Source organism: Alosa sapidissima, chromosome 12 (genome assembly GCF_018492685.1).
Source record: "Alosa sapidissima isolate fAloSap1 chromosome 12, fAloSap1.pri, whole genome shotgun sequence".
Taxonomy (NCBI): domain Eukaryota; kingdom Metazoa; phylum Chordata; class Actinopteri; order Clupeiformes; family Clupeidae; genus Alosa; species Alosa sapidissima.
Genome location: NC_055968.1, coordinates 7,949,466 through 7,972,538, shown reverse-complemented (window position 1 = coordinate 7,972,538; position 23,073 = coordinate 7,949,466). Strand labels below are relative to the sequence as shown.

At 44.6% G+C, this 23,073-nt stretch overlaps 2 protein-coding genes across 5 annotated transcripts in view; both read left to right on the top strand.

Moving 5' to 3' along the window:
- agbl4 (AGBL carboxypeptidase 4) overlaps window positions 1-23,073 on the top strand; it is a 322,319-nt gene that overhangs the window by 216,375 nt on the left and 82,871 nt on the right. For both annotated transcript variants that reach the window (XM_042057513.1, XM_042057512.1), the window contains exon 6: window positions 1,424-1,463. In XM_042057513.1, the coding sequence (XP_041913447.1) occupies window positions 1,424-1,463 (40 nt within the window). The remainder of the gene's footprint in view (window positions 1-1,423; window positions 1,464-23,073) is intronic.
- bend5 (BEN domain containing 5) lies at window positions 12,158-22,148 on the top strand. Of its 3 annotated transcripts, none has more exons than XM_042057530.1 (6): window positions 12,158-12,426; window positions 13,722-13,852; window positions 14,698-15,124; window positions 17,065-17,210; window positions 20,306-20,519; window positions 21,616-22,148. In XM_042057530.1, the coding sequence occupies exons 1-6, from the start codon at window positions 12,246-12,248 to the stop codon at window positions 21,810-21,812; spliced, it is 1,296 nt and encodes a 431-aa protein (XP_041913464.1). In that variant the 5' UTR covers window positions 12,158-12,245; the 3' UTR covers window positions 21,813-22,148. The 3 variants fall into 3 exon arrangements, with proteins under 3 accessions (XP_041913464.1, XP_041913465.1, XP_041913466.1); XM_042057531.1 differs by lacking the exon at window positions 12,158-12,426 and adding an exon at window positions 12,493-12,757; XM_042057532.1 differs by lacking the exon at window positions 12,158-12,426 and adding an exon at window positions 12,775-12,895.

The window sequence follows — 23,073 nt, the reverse complement described above, 5'->3', positions numbered from 1 at the left end:
TCGCTGTCATTCTCTCTCCTGCCAACAAAAATGTGTTACGTTCCAAATAGCAGTGCGTAATTCTGCTTCATAAAGTTGAACAAATACATTTGGTCATATAAATAGCCAGTTTATGGTCTACAGTGTAGTTGGTAAGTTATGGTAGGCCAACTTGGAGTGAATATACAGGGTGAATTCTTTGTCTAGCTGAGTAGCCTGGCAGGTACGCACGTAGGAATAGCCTACGGCCGAACACTGCAAGCGCTAATGAATCGTGCTCTCACGACAACCACGTTGTTAACTTAAATAGGCCTAGGTTAACATCACTCTGAGTTCGCATTCAAGCAAGCAAAACGATGATTTGAATACATCTGTTTCACTGGAGGGGCTAGGGGTAACAACAGGACAACACAGAGACAGGCCAGAATGCAGGACTAATGTTATGAGAGTATTACAGTAATATGGGATATTCTACGGGAAAATATTAAAACGGCAAGACAGCGGGGAAACGTTAAAATGATAAACCCGGAAAAAGTTGGCATGTTAGTTATTCTTCGGTCCCTGTGATTATTTGTGAAATTGTGCAAACGGCCTTTTAAAGCCATTTGAGAAGGAAGGAGTGTAGCAAGCTCCCAAATTGACGCTCGTCTAAAAAATTGAGTTTTGGATAATGTTCAGCTTCGGCAGCTTTACAATGACTGAGGAAGCCTAGAGACGAGTCCATAGCAACAAGTTCATGTGTTGAATTTGTTATTACCCAGTGTGCTTTGTTGAATGGTCTCAATGCTTTATTGTTTTATTTCATGTGAATACTTACTAGAGGAGTAACTTTTCAAGTAGGCTAATGCAGTTGCAGGAAGTGTGCATTTAGTTTCCATGCTTATTGTGTTTCCACAACAATGTTAGTGAGTAAATCTACTGAAATGGCCACCATCTTGGTGAAGTGTGATGTGTAAGATCAGAAAGCAGAGGTTGGTTATAGGGCGGTAGCATATGTAGATGTATTTTCATACCGCGGAAAAGCGTGGGCGGAAGACATCGACAATTGGCCGGAGAGGGTCATGTCAGTTTTGAAAATGCTGCTGGAGGATCGTTGAAAATTATAACGCAGGCAGGGGAGGGTCATGCAACTCTTGATCGAAGCACTCCGGTGATCCCGTTTATAAATAACGAACGGTCCCTTATGAATGTTGTATGAGGGCATGTATATGTGCTTATGTGTCTTGTGTCCTAGAGCTACAAATGCCCTCTACTAGTGCTGTGTGTTACTGAAATGTTTTTTTTTTTTTTTTTTTTTTTTTTTTCTCTCTCTCTCTCTCTCTCTCTCTCTCTCTCTCTCTCTCTCTCTCTCTCTCTCTCTCTCTCTCTCTCTCTCTCTCTCTCTCTCTCTCTCTCTCTCTCTCTCTCTCTCTCTCTCTCTCTCTCTCTCTCTCTCTCTCTCTAGCAACAGCGCCGTCTAGACCTCCTGACCATCACCAACCCCAGTAAGTGCTTGATTCGTTTCTGTTCTTAGCTTTGCTCTATCTGTGTGTGTGTCGGGGTTCTCACCCTCCTGGAAAACATGGGTGGGGAAAAATCACTGAGTTTGAACAGAGGAAAACCCTTTCAGCCCTGGAGTCATAATAGGTTACAGAAATGTCCAGAACAGTTCTTCCAGTCAAGATATTTCACTGAACAAGTGGCATCCCATGAGTCCTGATATTAACATGTAATAGCACGGCTGTAGTGCTTGTATCCCTCTGCTTTACAAAGTCTGCTCAGTTTATATTTAGCTAGAGAACTGGGTTTTTTTTGTTTTGTTGGAATCCTGAGACAGAATGCAATAGATTTTGTTGAAGTCGCCAGATTTATAAGTTTCTTTCTGACAACATTTGGAAGACTCACATTGTGGCTATGTCTAGAGCAACCAACAACTGATTGGATAGCCATCAACAAGCACATTTGTCACTGAGAAACTAGCAACATCTGGCGTCAATCCATTAATTGCGTAACTCACACTAAAAGAGTTAAAAGGACGTTTTCATTTGCTTGGCATGTGAGTCATATCACACACCACTGTTTTGCTTCCCAGCCTGTGTTTCATACAGTCTAATTGAGTAAGTGGAGGGAAATGAATCTCCAAGTTAATTTTACATCACGGCACACATGCCCGCGCCACTGTGAGGTACCCACCCTGCCCGTGGTCATGCGGCGCGTGGGCACGGGAGCTCCCTGTGGGGTCCTGGCTGCAGTGGCCCGTCTTTGCTGGGGAGTGTGTGTGTGTGTGTGTGTGTGAAGGAGGGGGGGGGCAGGGTGCAGTGTCCTGTGGAAGCATCTGGAGGAATGCAAGCAAACTCCAGACGTGTGTGTGTGTGTGTGTGTGTGTGTGTGTGTGTCTCAACAGATGGGTGAGACAGAGAGGATACAGTGCCCATATGTCTAAAATATCTGGATGGCCTAATATGCTTTGATTAAAATAATGTTTATGTGCAGCACGTGGAGTGGGCTCATTTTCTTGCTGTTGCGTGGCATCTGTTCCTCCCCCCCCCGTGTGCGAGTCCTGCGCAAGACTATCACCGACCTTCACAACTTCCCACAGAAGGCAAAGGAGACACAGAGAAAAGAGAGGAGAGGAGAGGAGAGGAGAGCAAACCGCAGCACTCTGCCTAGGACACTACTCATGGTCCTACTCATGGTCCTACTGACTGGAAGCACACTTCTGGGGTTGACTAGATAGTGAGCTGGTGTTGAATAGGTGCCTCATTCTCTGTGCAGCGTATATAAGTAGCTCTTAGTATGCTAGTATATGAGTTTGAATACTAGATCACGTTGGCTCCATTGAACGTTGCCTACTATATATGGGCTTCCCCTGGAGCTACAGCAACTGTGTGCACCTTATGGACCAGTGAGAAAGGTGGAGATGGAACAATGTCTTAAAGGAAAAATCTGTTTTTTAGCACTTTAAGGCCCTTTTTCTGGTTTGTTTTGGATGAACTAGAGTGGTGGACACCGAAATTTTGACGATTGGTCCTGTCTCGACTTTTCTGACTCGTTTTGAATCGCCTTTGACTGCTCAGGGTGGCTGCCAACAGGCATACTGTAGTAGGCTACTCAAATATGTCCTAAAACAACCCTTAACGTTCATTTTCAAAACTGTGGAACTCACCGAGTGGTTAGTGGTGTTCGTTGATGTTCCAAAACAAGTAGCGTAGCGAAATACAGTTTCTGTCATATTTTATTTGGCATTTTGTAAAATCCCATTGATTTCTGTTGGAAGACTCATTGCACATTGATATTACTGCGCCACCGTCTACCGTCTTCAGGTTCAAATATTGAGCGGAAGTTTATACACGGTTGTGAGGTGTCTGAATAAATAGTTCCACAATAGGCCTAGCAAATAAGACGGCTGGAAATCATACATTGCGCCGATATATTTGCTTTTAATAGTCAACGAACTCCACTAACCATTCGGTGAGTTGCACAGTTTTGAAAACGAAGGGTTGTTTTAGGACATGTTTGAGTAGCCTACAGTATGCCTGTTGGCAGCCACCCTGAGCAGTCAAAGGCGATTCAAAACGAGTCAGAAAAGAGTGTGTGTGTGTGTGTGTGTGTGTGTGTGTGTGTGTGTGTGTGTGTGTGTCAGGGGTGACACTAATAACATCAAGCGTAGTGCGATCAGAGCTGTGGAGTGTGGTAGTGTGTGCCGGACGACGTGCTTCGCCTCTCTGCAATCTCCCGCTCACCACTGGGGTCTCCCCGGTTTCCGCCGGCCCGTTTCCCTGCCAACGCCAACCTCTTCACAGCCACGCCAGGGGGGCAGCATCCAGGGGCACTCATTAGCCCACCTCTCTGAAGAGCCAGCGGCCCCTGCCACCCCCCCACCTTCCTCACACACACACACACACACACACACACACACACACACACACCCCACTCCCACTTTAATTGGCCACTTGAGTGGAGCGATGCGCATCTGCCTCCATTGAAGCCTGACATTTTCAGAGCGCTGACCTTTCCCAGGCCTGGCACAACTAAATAATGATTAGTTCTGGCCATTGTTCCACCACAAAGCCGGACCACGCCACCCGCACTGAGCTCCGACTCGAGTCCGCAGAAAGCATCGCAGGAGAGGAGGAGGAGAAAGACGAGGGAGGAGGAGGAAGAACAAGGAAAATAAAAGTTTTATTTTTTAAATATTTCTTCACTTTTTTATCTATTGGCCTCTCTCCTGTGGAGAAAGAGGCTTTTTAAGAGACTTCATATCAACAGACTTTTTTTTTCCGTGGAAGATTCTGGAAAGAGGAGGATGGTAAGAGAGAAGAAAAGGAAAAGAAAAAAGGGGGGAGGGAGGGAGTGTGATAAAAAAGAAGAAAAAAAAAACTGACTGCAGACATCAAAGGTTATAGTCAATCTATTGATCTGACCGGGCCCATTCATATGGGTGGCCACCTTGCGGTGCGGTGTTGATCTGGCTGGGCTTTGGCGGGGCTGTGTGTTGTGGCCAGCGCAGGGCCCTCGGATCAGCCCCGTGACTGAAAAAGGTCAATTACATTCATGAGACTCGGATAGATGTGTGCAGCCCTCAGCTCGGCGTGGAGATAATAGGCAGCCCTCAGATCCCCTCTAATGGCCTGGCCATCTCTCCTCCAGGGTCTTCAGGGCCCCACTCGCTCTTCCCCTCTCCTCCCGTCTCTGTGTCTCTCCTTCCCTCCCTCCCTCCATCCACGTCTAGTTCTAGTTCTGTCTTTCCCTTTTTTTTCCATTAATTTGTTTTGCCTTTTTCTTCTCTCCCCCTGTCTTTCTCTTTCTCTATTCCCCACTTATTCTCTCCCCTTCTGTCAATCTTTCTTTCTATGTTTCGTTCCCTCTAACCCCCCCCCTCTCTTTCTCTCTTGTTCCTCCTTTTCTCTCATTGTGCCTCTTTCTCTCTCCATCTCTATATCCATCTCTCTCTCCATCTCTCTTACTCTCCATCTCTCTCCATCTCTCTCACTCTCCATCTCTCTCTCTCTCCATCTCTCTCTCTCTCTCCATCTCTCTCTGTCCTCCTGTGCTCCACAGCCGGCACTAAACTGCCCAATACCTTTCAGTTCCTCTCCATTTCTTTCAATCTTACAATTATCACGCTTGACACATTGGAAAACAAAGAAGCACTCACACAAAAGCAAGGCCTAAATGATTTGAGTGCTGTTGGGTTTTTTTCCTCATGGAAAATGTTAACATTTTGCTCTACAGTCACTCAGAACACCCTGATATTTAAATATTAATGGCTGTTTTCATGTGGACTAACATAAATACGTCATTATTAGTGGATCTGTTTTTTTTTTTTTTCATTTGTTTTTTGGTTTTGTGTTGTTGTTGTCATATGGTAATGAAAATATTTCTTTACAGAATGTGTGTTTGGCTTTGGTGTGTGAAAGCGGTGTATGCTGATAAGCCATGCCAGAGCAGGACGGAGAATGTGAGTCATTTGTCAAGAAAGGCCGTTCCAGGCCGGGCTTTTAGAACATGTCCAGGTTCTGGACATCATGGGCCTTTGTGCTCCCATGAAGGCATGCAGTGGCCCGGCTTTTGAGGGTTTGTTAATCAGCTGCTGTCCACTCTCGTGTCCTATATCTTCCGCTCTCTCTCTCTCTCTCTCTCTCTCTCTCTCTCTCTCTCTCTCTGCTTTCTCTCTGTCGTGACAAGGCTGGTAAAATGCCTGGTCTGGGTCCAGCACCTGGTGCGTCCTGCTGTTTCTCTGCCCGCCACTGGACAGCGTCCCGCTGGTTAGAGGGACACGCGGGGCCGCTGGCCCTGGCAGGGCCCTGGACACCGGGGGGAGTGTGTGTGTGTGTGTGTGTGGGGGGGGGGGGGGGGGGGGGCAGATGCAGGCAGCCACCGCCAATACCTATGCCAGAGGGATGTGTCTTAAATGGAACAGGACTTGGCTCCGTTCGGCACACACTGGGTATGGGGAGTGAATGAGTGTGTGTGTGTGTGTGTGTTGGGGGAAAGGGGGGGGGGGGGGGGGGGGGGGTTGGTTGGCAGGCATTATTTATAAAACACTATCAGGGCTTTGGATAAACGAGCAGCTGTGAAAACAACACTTCCTATTATTGCTCTAATTATATCCTTTCCCTGTGAATTTGCATATTTTATCTTGCTGCCCGAACTTCATTATTGGCGACTTTGTTATCATTCTGATGGAGGAAAGGAAGAGGGGGGAAAAGAGATGAGAGAAGAAAGAAAGACAGAATCTTTAAAGGAGCGCAAAGCAGAGGGGATGTTTGGCTATTCCACTGGCACTCTCTACTCTCTTCCTCTCTCTCCTCTCACTTTCTCTTGCCCCCCCCTCTCTCTCTCTAACGTCCTGTGTTGCAGTTAATATTTATTTTCCAAAAGGACACCCAAAAGCGTATCCAAATGAGTGAGTGCATGCTAATGAATTGAGTGTAAGTGTGGTAATTCTCAAGGCAAAGATAGGGAAGGGGAGAGGGGCGAGGTGGAGGGAGGTGGGGGGGTGCTGCCAGGAGAAAAAAAACATTTAGAGAGAATATGCTTCATTAAAGCTTTATTTAAAAACATGTCTCGAGCGCACCTCCCCTCCAGCTTTCTCAACAACTCAACGCCTGGAGTAAATATATCCCAGCCTTGCAAATATCACAATTTCACAGGCTCATCTCACAGCCAGGGTTTCATAGGTTTTCTGTTTCTGCTTACGTGTGAGGGGGAAATAACGTCCAGAAAGACTTTAAGTAGAAGGAGAAAGCATTGTGTCTGCATTGCCATTAACTTGTCTGTCTTTTTTCCAGGAGAGAATGGTAGCGGGGGGGGGAGGAGAGATATGCTTGGAAATGTAAACAACATTTTAACAGCCTCTTTTCTTTCGACAGCCGTGACAGCTGTGACAATTTCTTTGTCACCCAGAGCCAGGGTTGTTGTTGCTGAGCGCGGCGGATCCATAAAAATGTCATTTTCCCTCCAGAGCGCTTTGTGCTCTTTCCTGCCGCTGCGGATGTATTAGAAGTTGTGGCGGAGGCTTCCTTTGTAGTGGATGGAGGCGAAACCGAAAGCATGGCTGCTTTCTGTGTGAGGAGGTGGTGAGCTACAGGGAGCTCCTGTTGTATATATAGACTCCGCTAGGCTACTCGCCCATCTCTCTCTCTCTCTCTCTCTCTTTCTGTCTCTGTGGAGTGCAGATGTGCCATTGCTTCTTCTCAACCTCATAGCAACTGATGTTAATATGGTGTTGATATGGTTACCTGGTGACCAGGAGAAACTTGTTTGCAGGGTCACCTCATTAGCCTTTCCCAGCCTCGCTCTCTTTGTCTCTCTCTCTCTCTCTCTCTCTCTCTCTCTGTTATGTACTACATCCTTATATTCAAAAAGGCAGCCCATGTTCCACACCATCTACTACAGAGGCTTAAAGCTCACTTCTCTTTCTCTCTCTCTTTCTTCTAACTTGTGGTGACCCAGCGAAGAGAGCGGGGCCACAAGCAGGAGAATCCGAGGGTGTCGTTCGCTGCGCGCCTACGCTGGCACCTGTCTTTATCAGATCGCCATGGAGTTGTTGTGCGCCGTCGTCGTCACCCCCCCCCCACCCCCCCACCCCCACCCCCCCGAGGCGTCTGGGGCTGTTGTTCCATCCGACGATGATGAGGCCGTTGTTTACGGCGACACATTAGCGCAGGAAATGAGGTGCTGGTTCGGAGGCTTCCTGTCGCAGTCAATAAGGATTTAAAGCTTAGTTGCGTCTTTGCAAGGCTTTGTTGTCGTGCTGACAGAAATCGGTTGTGAAACCCCAGTACTGCTGGATTGGTGCAGAGTTGTTTGTCTGATCTGAAATAAGAAGGTGTGACACGCCAGACAGGGGAAGACTATGACAGAAAAACATTAATCCGGTGTATGGTAATCAGTGGCTGGCTCTTTCTGAAGGGTTTGTGTAGGTCACACTTTGGCCAATGCAAATTTTAACATCCCACTCTGTATTGCAATACACTATCTATTTCCCTCTAAGAATGCATCCCTCCTTTTCCTGCTGCAAAGAAATAAAATACTCCCATATACTGTTGTCTTTAAGAATGAATAAAGAAAAGCACAGAAATTGCAAGTGTCGGCCTGACATTGTTTTTTTTCCCCTGTTGATATGTAATTTCCCAAACAGCCCTCTTCAATTCAGTTTTACTTATAGCAATCGTATCATGGCATATCGGTGTCCATCAGGGGTAGATCAGTACCCTAGAATCCCATTCTAGCTGCGGCTGCCTCAGCTGCCATATGGAGCCCTGTGGCGTGTGAATGGTTAATGGGCAGCTGCCCAGCTCTGCGCTCCCTTCCGCTTGGCAGGCCTCGACAGGTGGGGACGAGCTCTGGCCCCTATTATCTCTCCACCATCACACACCTGCCACCGATGCGGGACCCCGGTCCAATTCCCCCAGCGCGCCACTGCCTTTCCATGCCACCTCCTGCCGGCTGTGGCACTCTCGCCACACAAATTAGCCATTTTAGGGTGAACTTCTACCTCCCCCTGCATCCAACACGGGTAAATATGTGGTTGGCTCGCACTCCGCCAGCGGAATAGGAGCCATCTCAAGGTCAACACATGTAATAATATGCAGAAAGCCCCCTGGACGCATTGCTCTGTGTTTCAGAATTGTTTTGATCTGACAGTTAACTCCCGCCACTCATCAGAATGTACCCCAAGTCCACTGCACGCCTCATTGAGCCTCAATGAGTTTAAATGAAGTGTCACCTGCTCTGGGGAAAGCCGATGCTACTATTTCACCGAGAGAGAAACCATGCCTTCTCGATCTTTATAAAGCATTCGCCATCGTCGCCAGCGCAGCGCAGCTCAGAAATCATATTTAGAGAGGCCGCCATATGGAATGCTGACCTGCGGAGATCAATACGCAATGCCCCAGAGGTAGAGTGGCCCTAATGAGGGGAATTGAACAGCCTGAAGTATGATCACTATTTCTCCAGCAGTCATTTGTTCTTTTAAGGAAAGATCAATGTCTCCACCGGATGACTGAAAGCACCCAGCGGGATTGCGAGGGGTGAAGTGGGTCGGAGAGTGGAGGGTGGAGAGTGGGTGGGTGGGTAGAAGGGTGATGGTGTTGTGTGCTGATGGTGATGGTGATACTGTTATAAATATTTCATGGAGGGGTTACACAATATAGTTTGCTCCCTGCTCAGGCTGTCAGACCGGTGAAGACTGTGGTGGGTCAGCCCGCATTAAGAATTAATGTCCCTCCTTTTGTTTTGGGCCCCCTCTCTTCATTTCACGGCAGGTCACTTTTTTTTATCGCCGGTCTAGTCTTCACAGCTAATTAGTAATTTATGAAGGACTAATTAAGAGGCAAAATGAAGCAACACAATCAAGACCTATGAAGAAAAAGTCTGAAATTAAAAAAAAAAAAAAAAATCTTGCATAAAGAGGGAATTATCTCGTCTTGATGTGGCTCGCCTCCCAAACACTTGCGGCTCAGTCATTGGTGGCGTTAACTCACCTTGCTGTCTTACCTATGTGTCCTCCATCTTAAACATATTTCTAATAGTTCTGCTAACTATCCTTGCATCCCCTCTGCTCTGGCGATGGACGGCTCTTGGCACCGACAGCCAGCCTCGGTCTGCCAGCCGTCTGTCCTCGGCCCGAGCCATTGCTGTACCACACCTGTGCCAACGTCTGTCCATCTTGCAGATTGGCACAGGTGGCCTGTTTTGATTGGCTGCATACAAATGCTCCTGATTCCCCCCCACCCCCCAGCATTGCTAGAGCCTCACTCTCACGATAACCCCCCCCCCCCCCCCCCAAAAAAAAAACTATGAACGTTGCCCAGAGAGGTCCAGAGCCCACCCCCCTCCTCTGCCAGTCCACTCACAGCCCAATGATGGCCGCTGAAGGCAGTCTCATCTAGTCCATCATTACTGTTAATATCTGGTGTCTTTTGAATGTGATGCCAGGTAATGCATTGCCAATGAAGATGAATGAGGGAAGCTGTGAGCAGCTAATTGCTGGGACATGCTGTCTGACTGTGTCTGAGAGAGAGACAGAATGAGAGAGAGAGAGAGAGAGAGAGGCAGTGCTGCCAGGCCAGACCAAAAGCCTCTTATACTCACCTCAGCTTGTGTTACAGGCACGCATGTAAGAGAGTTTACATTAATCGCTACAACCATAAAATGGGTGCTTTTTTAACAAATGCTGATTTTTTTGTTAATTTTTAAAAAAAAATTTGCAATTGGTATTATTATGACCGCCACTAGCCAGAATACGGTTTTGTCTTTCTTCTTTTTTTTGAGAAATGATTACAGTCAGTGCATGTGTACACCTTGTTTGTATACATCACTGAACGTATAAATGTATGGAAATCTTGAAAAGAAACAATCCTTCTTTTTTCCTGCACTGATGAGGCATTTAAAAGAGTGTAAAGGTAGTCAGTACAAGCTGACTGCGTCTAGAGAAAGAGTGTCCCAGATAGCATTTGACCGCCGGCCTACAGTACATCTGGTTAAGATTCAGCTTAGACCTGGCAGGGCTATGTGCCTAGGTGGGCTCAGTCAAGCATATGGAAATCTGCAAGGCCTCAGCTAACAGCAACCTTGCATTGAAATGACAAAATCACTTACTATTTATTTATTGTTATTCTTATGATTATTAGTTATTATCAGTTCCATTTATGCTAAATCATTTTATTGTTTAATGAGAGTGTGGAGTTTTGTGCGAAGGACAACCAATGCAGGTGTTCCAACCAATGCCAAGTGTTCTGATAATACCTGTCATGGATCTTTGCATTTGTAATTATCCTGTACTCTTGGAATGGAGTCAAAATGTTATGTTTCATTGGTTACAAGTCTGAAAGCACATCCCCTATGACAGTGACACAAATGACTATTCAGCTTTTGGTTTCAAGCGTCTCTGAAAAAGAGAAAAAGGTTGTGATGTGCAAGTAAAATAATATCCTGCGATTACCGATCCTGCCCTAAATCACAACCAGAATATATCTTAAATAATAATATAGGTCTATATAATAATAATATACCATGGGTTTAAGAGTTCACTCTAATCACTCTAATTCCTGTTGAATAACTATTTCTATCACTGCTTTCTGGTACGCCAAAACTGTCATAAACCACATGAAGTAGAGCTTACCTATAACTGCAGGAATACACTGCAACTCAACAGCACACATACTTCACAAGCCTTTGTCACAAGTTGACAAAAAAAATGTCAGTGAAATGAAATCATAGAACTGCATGAAAACAACAACAGTTCCACGCCAGTTACTTTTCAATTACATGTTAGTGAAGCAGAACTAGCTTGCGCTACTGTTATCGACTGTGTTCCTCTCTATCAAAGTACGATAGAGAGCGCATCCTCTTGTTTAATCCTTGATTTTATAACAGCACAGATCTACACACAGTCAGGTAGCCTTTTGATGAAATTGGACTCGAGAGATGGAGGAAGATAGCTTAGGCTTAGGAGCTCACTTGGAATTATAATTACATGGCCAGGGGTGTAGTGGTAAAATAAGAGGTGGGAAAACTATGAATTGATGCGGTATCTGTTTTTTTAAAGGCATTCAGAACATGTTAGATGATGGTGGAGGTTATTGTCCAATGTTTATAACAATAACAGTGGTATTAAATGGTTCATAGAGTGTTGATGAGTGTACATATTGTGAACTGTGGATAATACAGTGTGGTTTTTGAATGTTAAAAGTTGCAATTGATGAATCAATGATTGAGAGGTGGATAAACTCTACTAAGAGGTGGATAAACTCTATTTCTGAAATGCAAAGGTGGATAAACTGATTTTACTTGCGTTTAGCCTCAACTACAACCCTGTACATGGCCTTATTGTAGAAGAAACTGGAGCTGCACACATCATTTTGACATAACTTTGTTAGTCCAGATAGAAGCTGTATGTAGTTGTTTATTTATTTATTTATTTATTTGTTTGTTTGTTTATTTATTTATTTATTGGATTCGTTATTTTAATTAGGCTATTGAACATTATTTAATGTGTAAAATGTGATGCATCCTTACATTTAGAGATTATTATTATTATTATTATTAATTGTAGCTATGCTACAGCTCCAAGTCTGCATGAACAGTCTGTATGTATCCCATTTGATTAGTCAGGTCTGAGAAGGAGGAGGGAGCCACACGTTTCCTCAATATGTGCACCAGGCAAAAGCAGATGAGCACAGAGGCCTTCCCCAATTCCCCTTTGTGTTTATATATTTTTAATTCTTTTAGAGGGAAAACTGTCAACCATATCCAAAGTGCAGGACCAAAGAGTAATAATGTATGCTTTAGTAAGGTTCTATGGTGACGATATGTGCTATGCTTTACCCGTTTCTAATGTGAAAGATTTTAGACCTTTGCACAAAACAGATTTTGATCATCAGAAGGTGTATCTGGTTCTCAGAAGTGAAGAGAATGGTACAGGCCAGGCTGCCAAGGCACAGATTCTAGCCCTCGCAGGTAAGCTGTTTGTCTTCGGCTTTTTTGGTCGTTTGCATAATGTAATTATTTGAAATGCGTGTCTTTGATTTACCAAAAAAGACAGTGCATGGTCTCTTCAACATTTTGCAACCTTTAATTTATGCAAAACTGTCGCTTGTCTCTTGAGGATGTTCTGTGCATTTCGAAGGCGTTTACCTTTTCAGTACCGTTGTGTTAACGTAAGCTAAATAAAGATAGCTACACCGTGTCAACATGTAGCTTCTGATATGTCGTGACTATTTTTCTTTCGACGTTCGAATGCATCAGTCCATCGATATAGAAAACATACCTGTCGTGCATTTTGACACTGGTATGTATCCAGCTAGCCTCAATTGTAACGTTACTGACAGTTCTCTTCATTATTATGCTAAGTTAGGTAACCAGCTAGATAGCTAAATAACTAACGATTCCTTACGTGAATGTGTTGGGCCTTGTCATGACATGGAAGGTAATGGTCCAGGCTAACGTTAGCTTTAATATAGCACTGCGTTCATCTTATTTATGAAAGTGTTCCGAGTTTGCTGGTGTCTTGTGAAAGTTTAAGTTATCACGTTAGCTAACGTTACCGTTAGCCACCAAGCAGTGAGTTAGCTAGCCAGCAATGGAAGTTAGCGAACTAAGCTAGGTAGGTGAGCTAACGTTAATCGAGCTGCTGCATGCATTCGCCTTTACAATTGCATGACTTAATTACGCAGAATGTGGCATTTGAGTTCTTTGTTTATTTATCTCATCGTTTAGCCTATTATGCTTTTAAAACATATGCCGTGCCACTGAGTTAAAAAACAAGTTAGCTTTGCAAACAGTGTGCTGGTACGCTAGCCCCTCAAGCTACTTTTCTAAACAAACGGTTTCGTGTCTGCAGACTTTGCACCATACGTCTCTGATAGCATCATACTTAGCTAGATTACTAATCCTCATTCCCGTTTGCTAAACCCAGTTGTCAAACGGAAAGGATTTCAGATCCTGTTAGTACAAGCAATTTCTCTGCTTTGGTAACTTTTGCTGTTATTTTGGCTTAACGTAGTGGTCCAGTAACAGGCGACGTTATCAGCAAGACACTGTTAGTTAATTGTTATTATCTTGTAAACAGCCATTGTGCTTTAACGTGTAGAGTAAGGTGTGTGGTGCGAAACTACGGAAACGGGGCTATTTATTCTCAGTAATGCAAACTAGGAAATCCTTTCTGTTTAATACGTCTGAAAACTCGTGTGTCACTTTTCCTCTTCAGTTTATTTAGTTTACGTTGTTACATCGCTGACTTTTCTGTTTTGCAGAAAACATAGAAGAATTTGAACATAGTATTATGCAAAAGAAGATGAAAATTCCAAAAATGTCTTCAAGAAACACAGGAAGCATAATTGAAAATCACTTTGGGGAGGAGCGTCTGCCGCTGAGACATAAAAAGGTAAGCAAGGCAACACCTGAGCCCATTCATGAGAAAATGTACAAATACGTCACATTGCAATATGTTGTTTGTTGTGGTTAGCAGTTTGTCGACAAAACAATGCCTATCACATGGCCTCACGACTTTTAATCTCTCTAACATTTTCTTGTTGAAAGTTGAATCACATATGTTTGATACAATCTTATTTCATTTGTTGTAGATCTAAACAGTCATTCCCATTATTTAAGAATAACACTAATTGTCAAACTAGCAAGGCAAAGGTACACTGATTTTAGTGATAACCAGCCATTGTTATTGTCGAACTTAGAATGTGGCCATCATTTCAGCACTCTGGACAGCTGCCTCTTTGTACTGAATCCTTTTCAAAACAATGTCCTAATAATTGCTTTTTCAGCTACTACTAGGCCTGTGAAGATAACACTTTCTCTCAGTTTGTTTGTTGATTTTTGTGGCCTGCATGTGGTCTCTACATACATGTATTCATGCAGTAGACACTTTTGTCAAGCCCCAGCGACTCACAGAACAGTGCAAATATACTTTTTTTACCCCTGCTTTCTTTGTCTTCTGCTGCATTCCAAACAACTTGGAAATCATGTTGCATTTCCGATTTTTAAGTCAGGACAGATGGACAAGCCCCGACTTTACAAGTAGGAGTTCTGACTTTGCGTGGAAAGTTTTGACTTCTGAGTTTGCCTGCAACACAATTTGGAATTTAAGTTGTAAATATCTGACTACCGAATTGTCTGGAATGCAGCGTTAAACCCATGATTTTGATGCTGGCAAATGGCTCTTGTAGTCGAGGCCCTGGAGCAAGCTTCTACATAATGCCTCCCTCATTTGTCCAGGCCCAGGCTCAGGACATGGGGCGTCCCATGAGCACAAACTCCTCCAAAAGCCTGGCGGCCGTGGTGGCCCGGCTGGAGCGTAACGCAGTCAGCTCGTGCCTGGAGAGCGAGGAGGACCCGGAGGAGGACAGGCTGGCTCTGGGCGAGGATGAGGAAGAGGAGGAGGAGGAGGAGGAGGGCGACCCGGAGGGGGACGGGGAGAGTGAGGCGGTGGTGCCGCGGGTGCTCTACGAGGAGCTGGTGCACAGCTACCGGCAGCAGGAGGAGGAGATGCGGAGGCTGCAGCAGGAGCTGGAGCGCACGCGCAGACAGCTGGTGCAGCAGGCCAAGAAGCTGAAGGAGTACGGCAGCCTGCTCACCGAGGTCAAGGAGCTGCGCGACTTCAACCGACGCCTGCAGGACGTCCTGCTCATCAGGCTTGGCAGCGGTAAGGCAGGGAGAGGGAGAGACACACACACACACTCCGCTCCACTTTGTGCACGTACATGCACACACACTCAACTCCCCTTCATACACACACATGCACAGTGTGCATTGCACACACATATATATACACACAACCATTTATATGCAGTGCACTACCCCATATCCTGACCTGACTAAATGAGTCACAAGTCGCACATGCGAATTTTGAGATACAGGCCAATTACTTCAGAAACCACTGAAACTCAAAATGAATTTCCCGAAGTTTCCTAGTCAAGAAAAGAATGTAAAGAAAAAAATATTATTCAAGTGGGCAAATCATACCTGTACCTGCCTGTAACCTGTAGGCAAAGTTCAAATGCAATATTCTCCGTTTTTTAATTGGAAAAAGATGGCGGGAGGCCATAATTCAAAATGCTGTATTCACAATTCAACAATTCAAGATATGACTTTGACCAGGATATCGTTTTAAAACTCTTTGTGTCCTCTGTCCATTGATACCAAAATCTCAGTGTTGAATTTTGGGTCACTGTGACTCATTTTGCCAGATCGGGTCACATACTCTTCTACACACCACCCACAACATTCTCTCTCTCTCCTCTCTCTCTTTCTTTCTTTCTTTCTTTCTTTCTTTCTTTCTTTATTTCTTTCTCTCTCTCTGTGTCTGTCTGTCTGCTTGTCTCTCTCTCCCTCCCTCTTTCTGTCACTCATTCACTCACACACTAACTCACACACAGACAGACACACACACACACACTGTAAGTGTTCAAAGTCACCACTCACAAGGATATTGGTGGTGACGTTGGTGACACCGACCCACAATCTGTCAAGAGCACTGAGTTAGCCTGGCTAGAGTGGCAGGACTGGTTCACAGCGGAGCAGAGCCACCAAGTAGCCAAGCTGTGCTTAAAGCACTGAAGGGCATGCAAAGCCTCCAGATATTTGAGTTGGGTAATGCACCCCAGCCAGGGGGACTATGGTAATGAGACAGACATAATAGGGCCAAGAACTTGAGCTGTACTTCAACCCGCCCGCCAAGACCAGCACAGTGGCATATTGTTTAGGGTCGTCCCCGACAGCCGGGGTGCAGCCCCTCTCTGAACGGATATTTTAAAGTTGACGTGAATTATCTCTGAAGGATGGGTGAAGCCGGGCTCTTTTTTTAAAAAATGTATTATTATTATTTGATTTGATTTTTTTTTTTTCTCTCCTTGCCCTTCCACTTAAACATGATCTGTAAAGACTTGGGGAGAGTTCATCGTGTGTGTGAACCTGAATCACCCCCCACACCCTCCTAAGTGTAATGTAACGAAGCGCAGCGCAGGGCTGGACAGGGCAGGGCAGGGCAGGGAGGAGCAGGGGTGGCCGATTCCTGAAGTGAGGGCATTAGCTCAGATGTCAGCTGAGCGGTCTTAGGAGAACACAGAGCGCAGCACAGCGCTAAGCTAGCCCAGGGGCCAGCTGCCTGCACCAGCACTCCCGGGCACATGGCGGGAGGCAGCCAGACTGTCCGACAGGGAGAGTGAGGGAGAGAGGGAGGGAGAGAGAACCGGAGATTAGACTGGCCAGGGTTCTTTAGGGTCAGGAATGTAGTGCGCTGACCGATATTAAAACTCATCAGCTACATTAGGGCTTAGCGTGGCCAGCCACCAAGCCAGCTTACTGGGGCTAAAATAACCCCCGGCTGTCTCGAAGCACAGGGGAAGCCGTGTTTCAGGCAGCCGTCCAGTCCTAAGACCAGTCAAGCCCTCGGGAAATGCCAAGCACCACAACGTGCCGCGCCGCGCAGGATGAATCAAATCTGGGAATTTGCTCTTGTGCCAGTATGCAAATGATTAGTGTGTGTGTGTGGTGTTTTTTGTTGTTGGTAATATATTTGTTGTTGTGGTTTTGAGTGGTGTCAAGTGTCTGAAAATGGCCTGTGTGTGTCCTCCCGTCTCTTAGAGCCCATGCACGACAATGGCACTCAGACAATCAAAGAGGTGGTGGAGCCCATCATTGAGCCCCAGGAGGTGTGCCGGGAAGAGGCCAACACCAGCTCCAGCCATTCCCCTTCCCCGCGAACGGTCTACACCTTCAACGATGGCAAGGTGGGCCTTCATCTCCATGCTATTATTAAAGTTTTTTTCAAGGCCAGTCAAGTGATTATGGGGCCAATGGTCAGGGATCAGGTCTTCTAAGTAGACAACCTGAAGGTTGTGAATATGATCCCAGGATCTGCCATTATTGTCTCTGGCTTGGTAACTAGTTTCAAGAGCCTGCTAAATGACAAAAGATTAAAATAAAATGAATTAATTAATTAATAAAAGCAGACTGACTGAGCACTACATACATCTCACAATCCCTGAACAACCCCGGCTGTTGTGATTCAGGTGTTATCTCATTGATTTCCCATAACAGATGGTGGTATTTATGTAACAGTCTTGCAAGAGAGAGCAACAAGTAAATATAGGTAGAGTAGTGGCAGTGCTCGCCCAGCTAATTATTTGTACCTCTCAGTCAGGTTCCTTAAGTAGTCTGGCTGACAGGTAGCCCTTTAAGAGCGAAATCCACCCAGCAGGAGCGGGAGCAGGAGCGCTGAAAAGCCTGTCTGCTGGCGCCGCTCCTAAACCACATTAGGTGCACTGCGCTGGGGAAAGCTGCTGGATGCCAGCCTAAAGACTTCTCAGAGTGATAAAGGGATAACCACACAAGGTAGCGGAGGCGGCCACCTCGTGCACCACCACACCACCACAGCTCCAGTAAGCTCCCCCAGCACTCTACCTGGGGGGGGAGGTGTGGGGGTATGAGGGTTGGTCTGGAGGAAAGACAGAATGTGGCAAATATAGATGTCAGACTTTACAGGGTCTGACACATGAAAAGTTAGAGAAAGTAGAATGAATGCAAGATATGTTCTTGTGTGAACAGATCTTCCTACTATGCTAGTGACCTAAGTGATGTTACCTAAGTGAAGCCTACTGTTGGTTACTGTTAAAGACTGCAGTCGGTATATTCAGTACACATCTCCATTGAACCTAACGTCCGGTACCTAAACAGTTCGGTACGAATACATGTACCTTCACACCCTTAAATGACAGGAACATCTGTCTGTCTGCTTGTCTGTCTGTCTGTTTGTCTGTTATTCACATACTGTATCTCTCGAACCGTTCGTCCGATTCATTTCAGACTTGGCAGGTGTCTTGATATGGGCACAGTCGGACAAGTGTCTTGCTAAGTGCAGTGCCAGGTTTGATGTTGTTTGGATAAGAAATTCAAAAGATATTGTTAAATATATCAGTAAAAGAAGCACACATTGGCTTTCACCGCTCTACTGTAGCCACTCTCCCTCTCACTCTTGGCTACCAGAGAGGATAGAAGCAGGGCTTTGACAGAACTGAGTGAAGGCTACACGGGTAAAAAGTTAAGCGAGTGCAAGATGTGTGGATAATTATCATGTCTGACCTCAACAATAAAGACCCCCTGTGGAGTAAACTGCCACTTCGAATAGCCCAGGCTTTGGACTGTCTTAAGACTTTCAATAAACAAACAACAATTCCGACTGCAAGGTTCCAAATTGAAACGAGCGATAATCCCGAATTTAAGGATGTTTCAGAATGCACGTACAAAGCATAACCAGCTACAGACAACGAGTTGCAGACAGAGCATGATGTCACTTATAGGCTACCAGAGACTGTTTTTGAATTACATTGTTGCAAATTTCACATGATGATTCATTATTCCACAAAATGGTTTGTCTTCTCTGTCATCAAGTTATTCAATAGGCTAAACATATAGTCTTAACTCAAAGCTTTAGGCTTATGTCATTCTGATCAGATACAGACAAGAAGTGGCAGACAGACCATGATGTCACTTTGTTGCAAATTTCATATGATGATGCATCATACCACAAAATGATTTGTCTTTTCTGAAGTTATTCAATAGGCTAAACTTATAACCTTGACTCAAAACAACTGTTAGACTTCTGTCATTTTGATCTGTAAAAAATGTCACATGCAGTTGGAATGGATGAACAGTTAAATAGTTGGATAGTTTAAATAGTGAAATTGAGGAAACAGTTGGCGGGAGTCATAGGTGATGACAACTGACAGTTGGAATGGCTGAACAGTTAAATAGTTGAGTAGTTTAAATAGTTTATAGTTTATTTAATGGTGAATTACTGTAGTGAGGATTTTTATTTTAAACAGTTGAACAGGATCTGTAGTCTTAAAAGAGCCAGATTGTATGATTAAAGCCTGAGACAGAGTAGATAGTTTAAAAGTTGAATGTAGATAGTGTAATGGATGTTGATAGACAGAAAGTTTAATGGATGTTGATAGATAGATTTCATTGGCTCTGTACCTGTACTCTGCTAAATGACAAAGTTGAATCTAATCTAATCTAATAGTTTAATGGGTGGATGAGTGAAGGTTTGAAGAAGATGGGTGGATAGAAAGTTGGATGGAATGTGCCTTATATCCTTGTAGAATGGAGAGACACAGAGAGAGTTGGCCTAGTTGAGCAGTTGATACAAGTGCAATCAGTTTAATTAGCCCTTTATGATGTCATAGTGCCAATGTATGGGGAAAAATAAGCTTGTTTTTTGTTAATAAAGTTACATTTTTGTTTAAGTTTACAAAAATGAAAAATACATTCCTCAAGTGTCCTTTTCAAGACCTACATTACAAAAGTTTCTACATTAAACGGTTGAAGCTGAATTAGACACAGAAATTTGGTGGGAAGAATATAGAAGAAGAAGAAAAAGACTTGAAAACTAAACAGTGCATTTTCATGCAATGTAATTATGTAACGGTTGTGGAATGATTGAGAATCAATCATTGCAGGGTTCCCCATCAGTTAATTAGCGTCTTCCCTCCAGTGTTTACTGCACCACTGGGAATAAGGTAGTCTGTATTCTACACTTTCTGATGATATATTCTGAACTAAACAGTAGTTATTATGAGTAGATAGATAGATAGATAGATACTTTATTAGATACTTTATTGATCCCCAAGGAGAACTTCAAGAAATTAGTATTATGAGTAGTAGTAGTTAGAGTAGTTCTTAATGTAGTCATGTTTTCATGTAAGGGGTTGATGTGATTGGTTCTCTGTGTACATAAGGGGTTGATATGACTGGTTCTCATTGTGCATTGGCAGTGCAGGTCCATGTGGGTCTGAAATGACAGCTGTGTGTGTGGCTGCTGTAGGTGCACCTGGGCGGAGGTATCTGGGTGGAGGAGGAGAAGTGGCACCAGCTGCAGCGCACGCAGGGTGACTCCAAGTTCACCAAGAATCTGGCAGTCATGATCTGGGGCACAGAGACGCTCAAGAACCGCAGCGTCACTGGAGTAGCCACCAAGAAGAAGAAGGACGCCCTGCCCAAACCACCACTCTCTCCCAGCAAGCTCAAGATCGTCCGAGGTATTGAACCGCTACACGTGACCTTCGTGATGAGCTGCGATATTTCTTACTTAATCAGTGGGGATCAGTTACCATCAGTTGCACTGTCTGGAGGTCAGAGAACAGTGTGTTCGTTTCCTTTTCAGTTACCTAGCACAGTCTTTTGCTTCTCGTGGTCTACAAATAGTCCTTGAGCCAGACCCCCTAATTTTGGGTACCATTGAAGGGGAATAAGTCTCATAGTGATTTTTGAAAAATTTGAAGAAGAATTAGAAAATATGTGATATCTACAAGTTTAATTGTTTAGCTTCTTCACCTGTTAGATATCCCCACAAAAATGGCAACACAAATACATATTGATTTAATGTAAAGTTTTGTGGGAATATCTATATGTTTTTTTAGCCTATTTACCTGTAATATATCTCTGCATAAGCATATAATAGACATAAACAGGGTGATAACACACAAAAAGCTACTATGCCTTTTAAAATTAGATCAGATTAGTAAACAGAATGTGCCTTTGGAACATTGGATGAATGGTTGCTGATAGGCCTGGCCCGATACCGATACTGGCATCGCATCGACTGTGTGAGACGCGTGTCTTTGCTTCCCCCAATGTAATGCTACAATTTGATTATTAAATACAAGTTGAACTGAAGATGGAATTTTGCAGGCTACAGTTTGCTGGTTAGTCTACACATACAGATAACCTGATAGGCTTTGCATAGCGTTTCAAGGTGGAGCAATGCTCTGTATTAAAACGAGCTATGTTCAAATTCACGTTGGCATGAAATGTTTTATTTGTCAAAGAATAACCGAACGACCAAACTCACTCGCCTACTATATAGACTGATTGAAACTAAGTAACTTAAACAATAGAACTGGGAAGGAGGGGATAATAACCTACTGTTAAATTGCATAAAACACATAGCCTACAAAAGTGGATGGATTGCCATGAACATGGCCTAAAATAGCCTTATTGCATGAAAGATCAACCATTTCTTTCCATAACAGTCATTTACAACATTAATAATGAAAACAAGGACATTTCTAAGTGACTCCAAACTTTTGAACTGTAGTGTACATTAAGATTCTGTTTAAACTGTTTCCCCTCCAGAGTGTCTGTATGATCGGGTGTCGCAGGAGACAGCTGATAGTGCAGAGATCACACAGCGATTATCCAAAGTGAACAAGTACATCTGTGAAAAGATCATGGACATCAACAAGTCCATCAAGAATGAGGAGAGGCGGGAGTCCAAGCTGCTCATCCGACAGACGGTCAAGATGGAGAACTTCCCCTGCGACGGCATGTAGGCATCGGTGGCGTTGCCGCCATGGTGGCGGCCTCTTTCAGCGGCCCCTCAGACTGCCACAGAGGCTGGTGGACAAGCGTCGTCCGTTCTGCCGTTTCGAGATTCTCATTGGTGCCCGAAAGAGGCCTTTATCCACCCCCACCCCCCACCCTAAAACCCCCAACCCCACCCCTCCATCCTCCTCCTCCTCCCCATCTCTAACTAATCTGTGCTCGCCCGACAGTGTTCCCCAGCCCGGCGCAGTCCTTAATACACAGAGTGTGCTTGGTGTACAGTACGAGCACGAGGTTGTGCAAGGGGAACGGGGGGGTATTTTGATAAGCAGTAGGGATTTGTGATGAGCGGAGCGGGAGTGTGTGTGTGGGGGGGGGGGGGGCGGGGTGGTTGCCAGTGGGGGGTTGGTAATCAGGTTAGTGTGTGAGTGTGTGAGACAGGAGAGATCCTTTAAATCTTGTTATAACAGAATGTGTTGGGAACGCGAACAGATGTTCTGTGTCAGAATAGGACCGTGGGTCCTCGCGTACTTTGAAAAAGAACAAACCGAGCTGTCCCTTTTTTTTCCCGTTGATCTGTCTTCTGATTGGCAGGAGACACTTTTGTGTGTGTAATACATAGAAGACGATACAAATGCTGACTGGAGAATGACTGTTGAGGAGGCTGTAGAGGTGGCTAGCTATGACTCCCTCTCGTCTGAGAGGACTCTCTGCCTTGCTGTTGGTACCTAACGTGGAGAAATGGAGTGATGCACTTTTAAAACAGAGTTTTGGAGAAGCTCTGCATGTCTTAATGAGTCAGCCCCTTTTCCAGATCAACACTCTGCCTTTGAAATGATGCTTGCAGCATTGTTCTAGTCTACATTAGGAAACAAAATAATACTGAAACATATAGCCCACTTGACCTTCCTATGTTATTTCACTAGCCCCTGTTGTCCTAAATTGGGAAAAGCACAGATTTGGGTCACTAGTTGGAAATGGTTTCGTTTACGGGCACAGTTTGTGTAGTTCCATTTAGTTCGATCTATCTGATGGATTTAGATTTAGATAAAACTGCAGTTTTGTTTTTTTTGTTTTTCGGTTGAGACACTTGTCATCCCTGGACACAGTAACTGTACATGACAGGATTGAACAGGCAGTGCACACTGGAAAGGACCTTACAGAGTTGGCAATCAATGGGAACTGTGTTCTCTGTCTTTTATATATAAATATATCTATCTATATCTATATATAAACTATATGAAAATATATGATTATAGCAAACTGTGA

Coding starts and splice junctions, on each gene's coding strand:
- bend5 (XM_042057530.1), top strand. CDS start 12,246: ATGTATGCTTTAGTAAGGTTCTATGGTGACGATATGTGCTATGCTTTA. Junction 12,427..13,721: donor ACAGATTCTAGCCCTCGCAG/GTAAGCTGTTTG, acceptor TCTGTTTTGCAG/AAAACATAGAAGAATTTGAA. Junction 15,125..17,064: donor GCTCATCAGGCTTGGCAGCG/GTAAGGCAGGGA, acceptor CCCGTCTCTTAG/AGCCCATGCACGACAATGGC.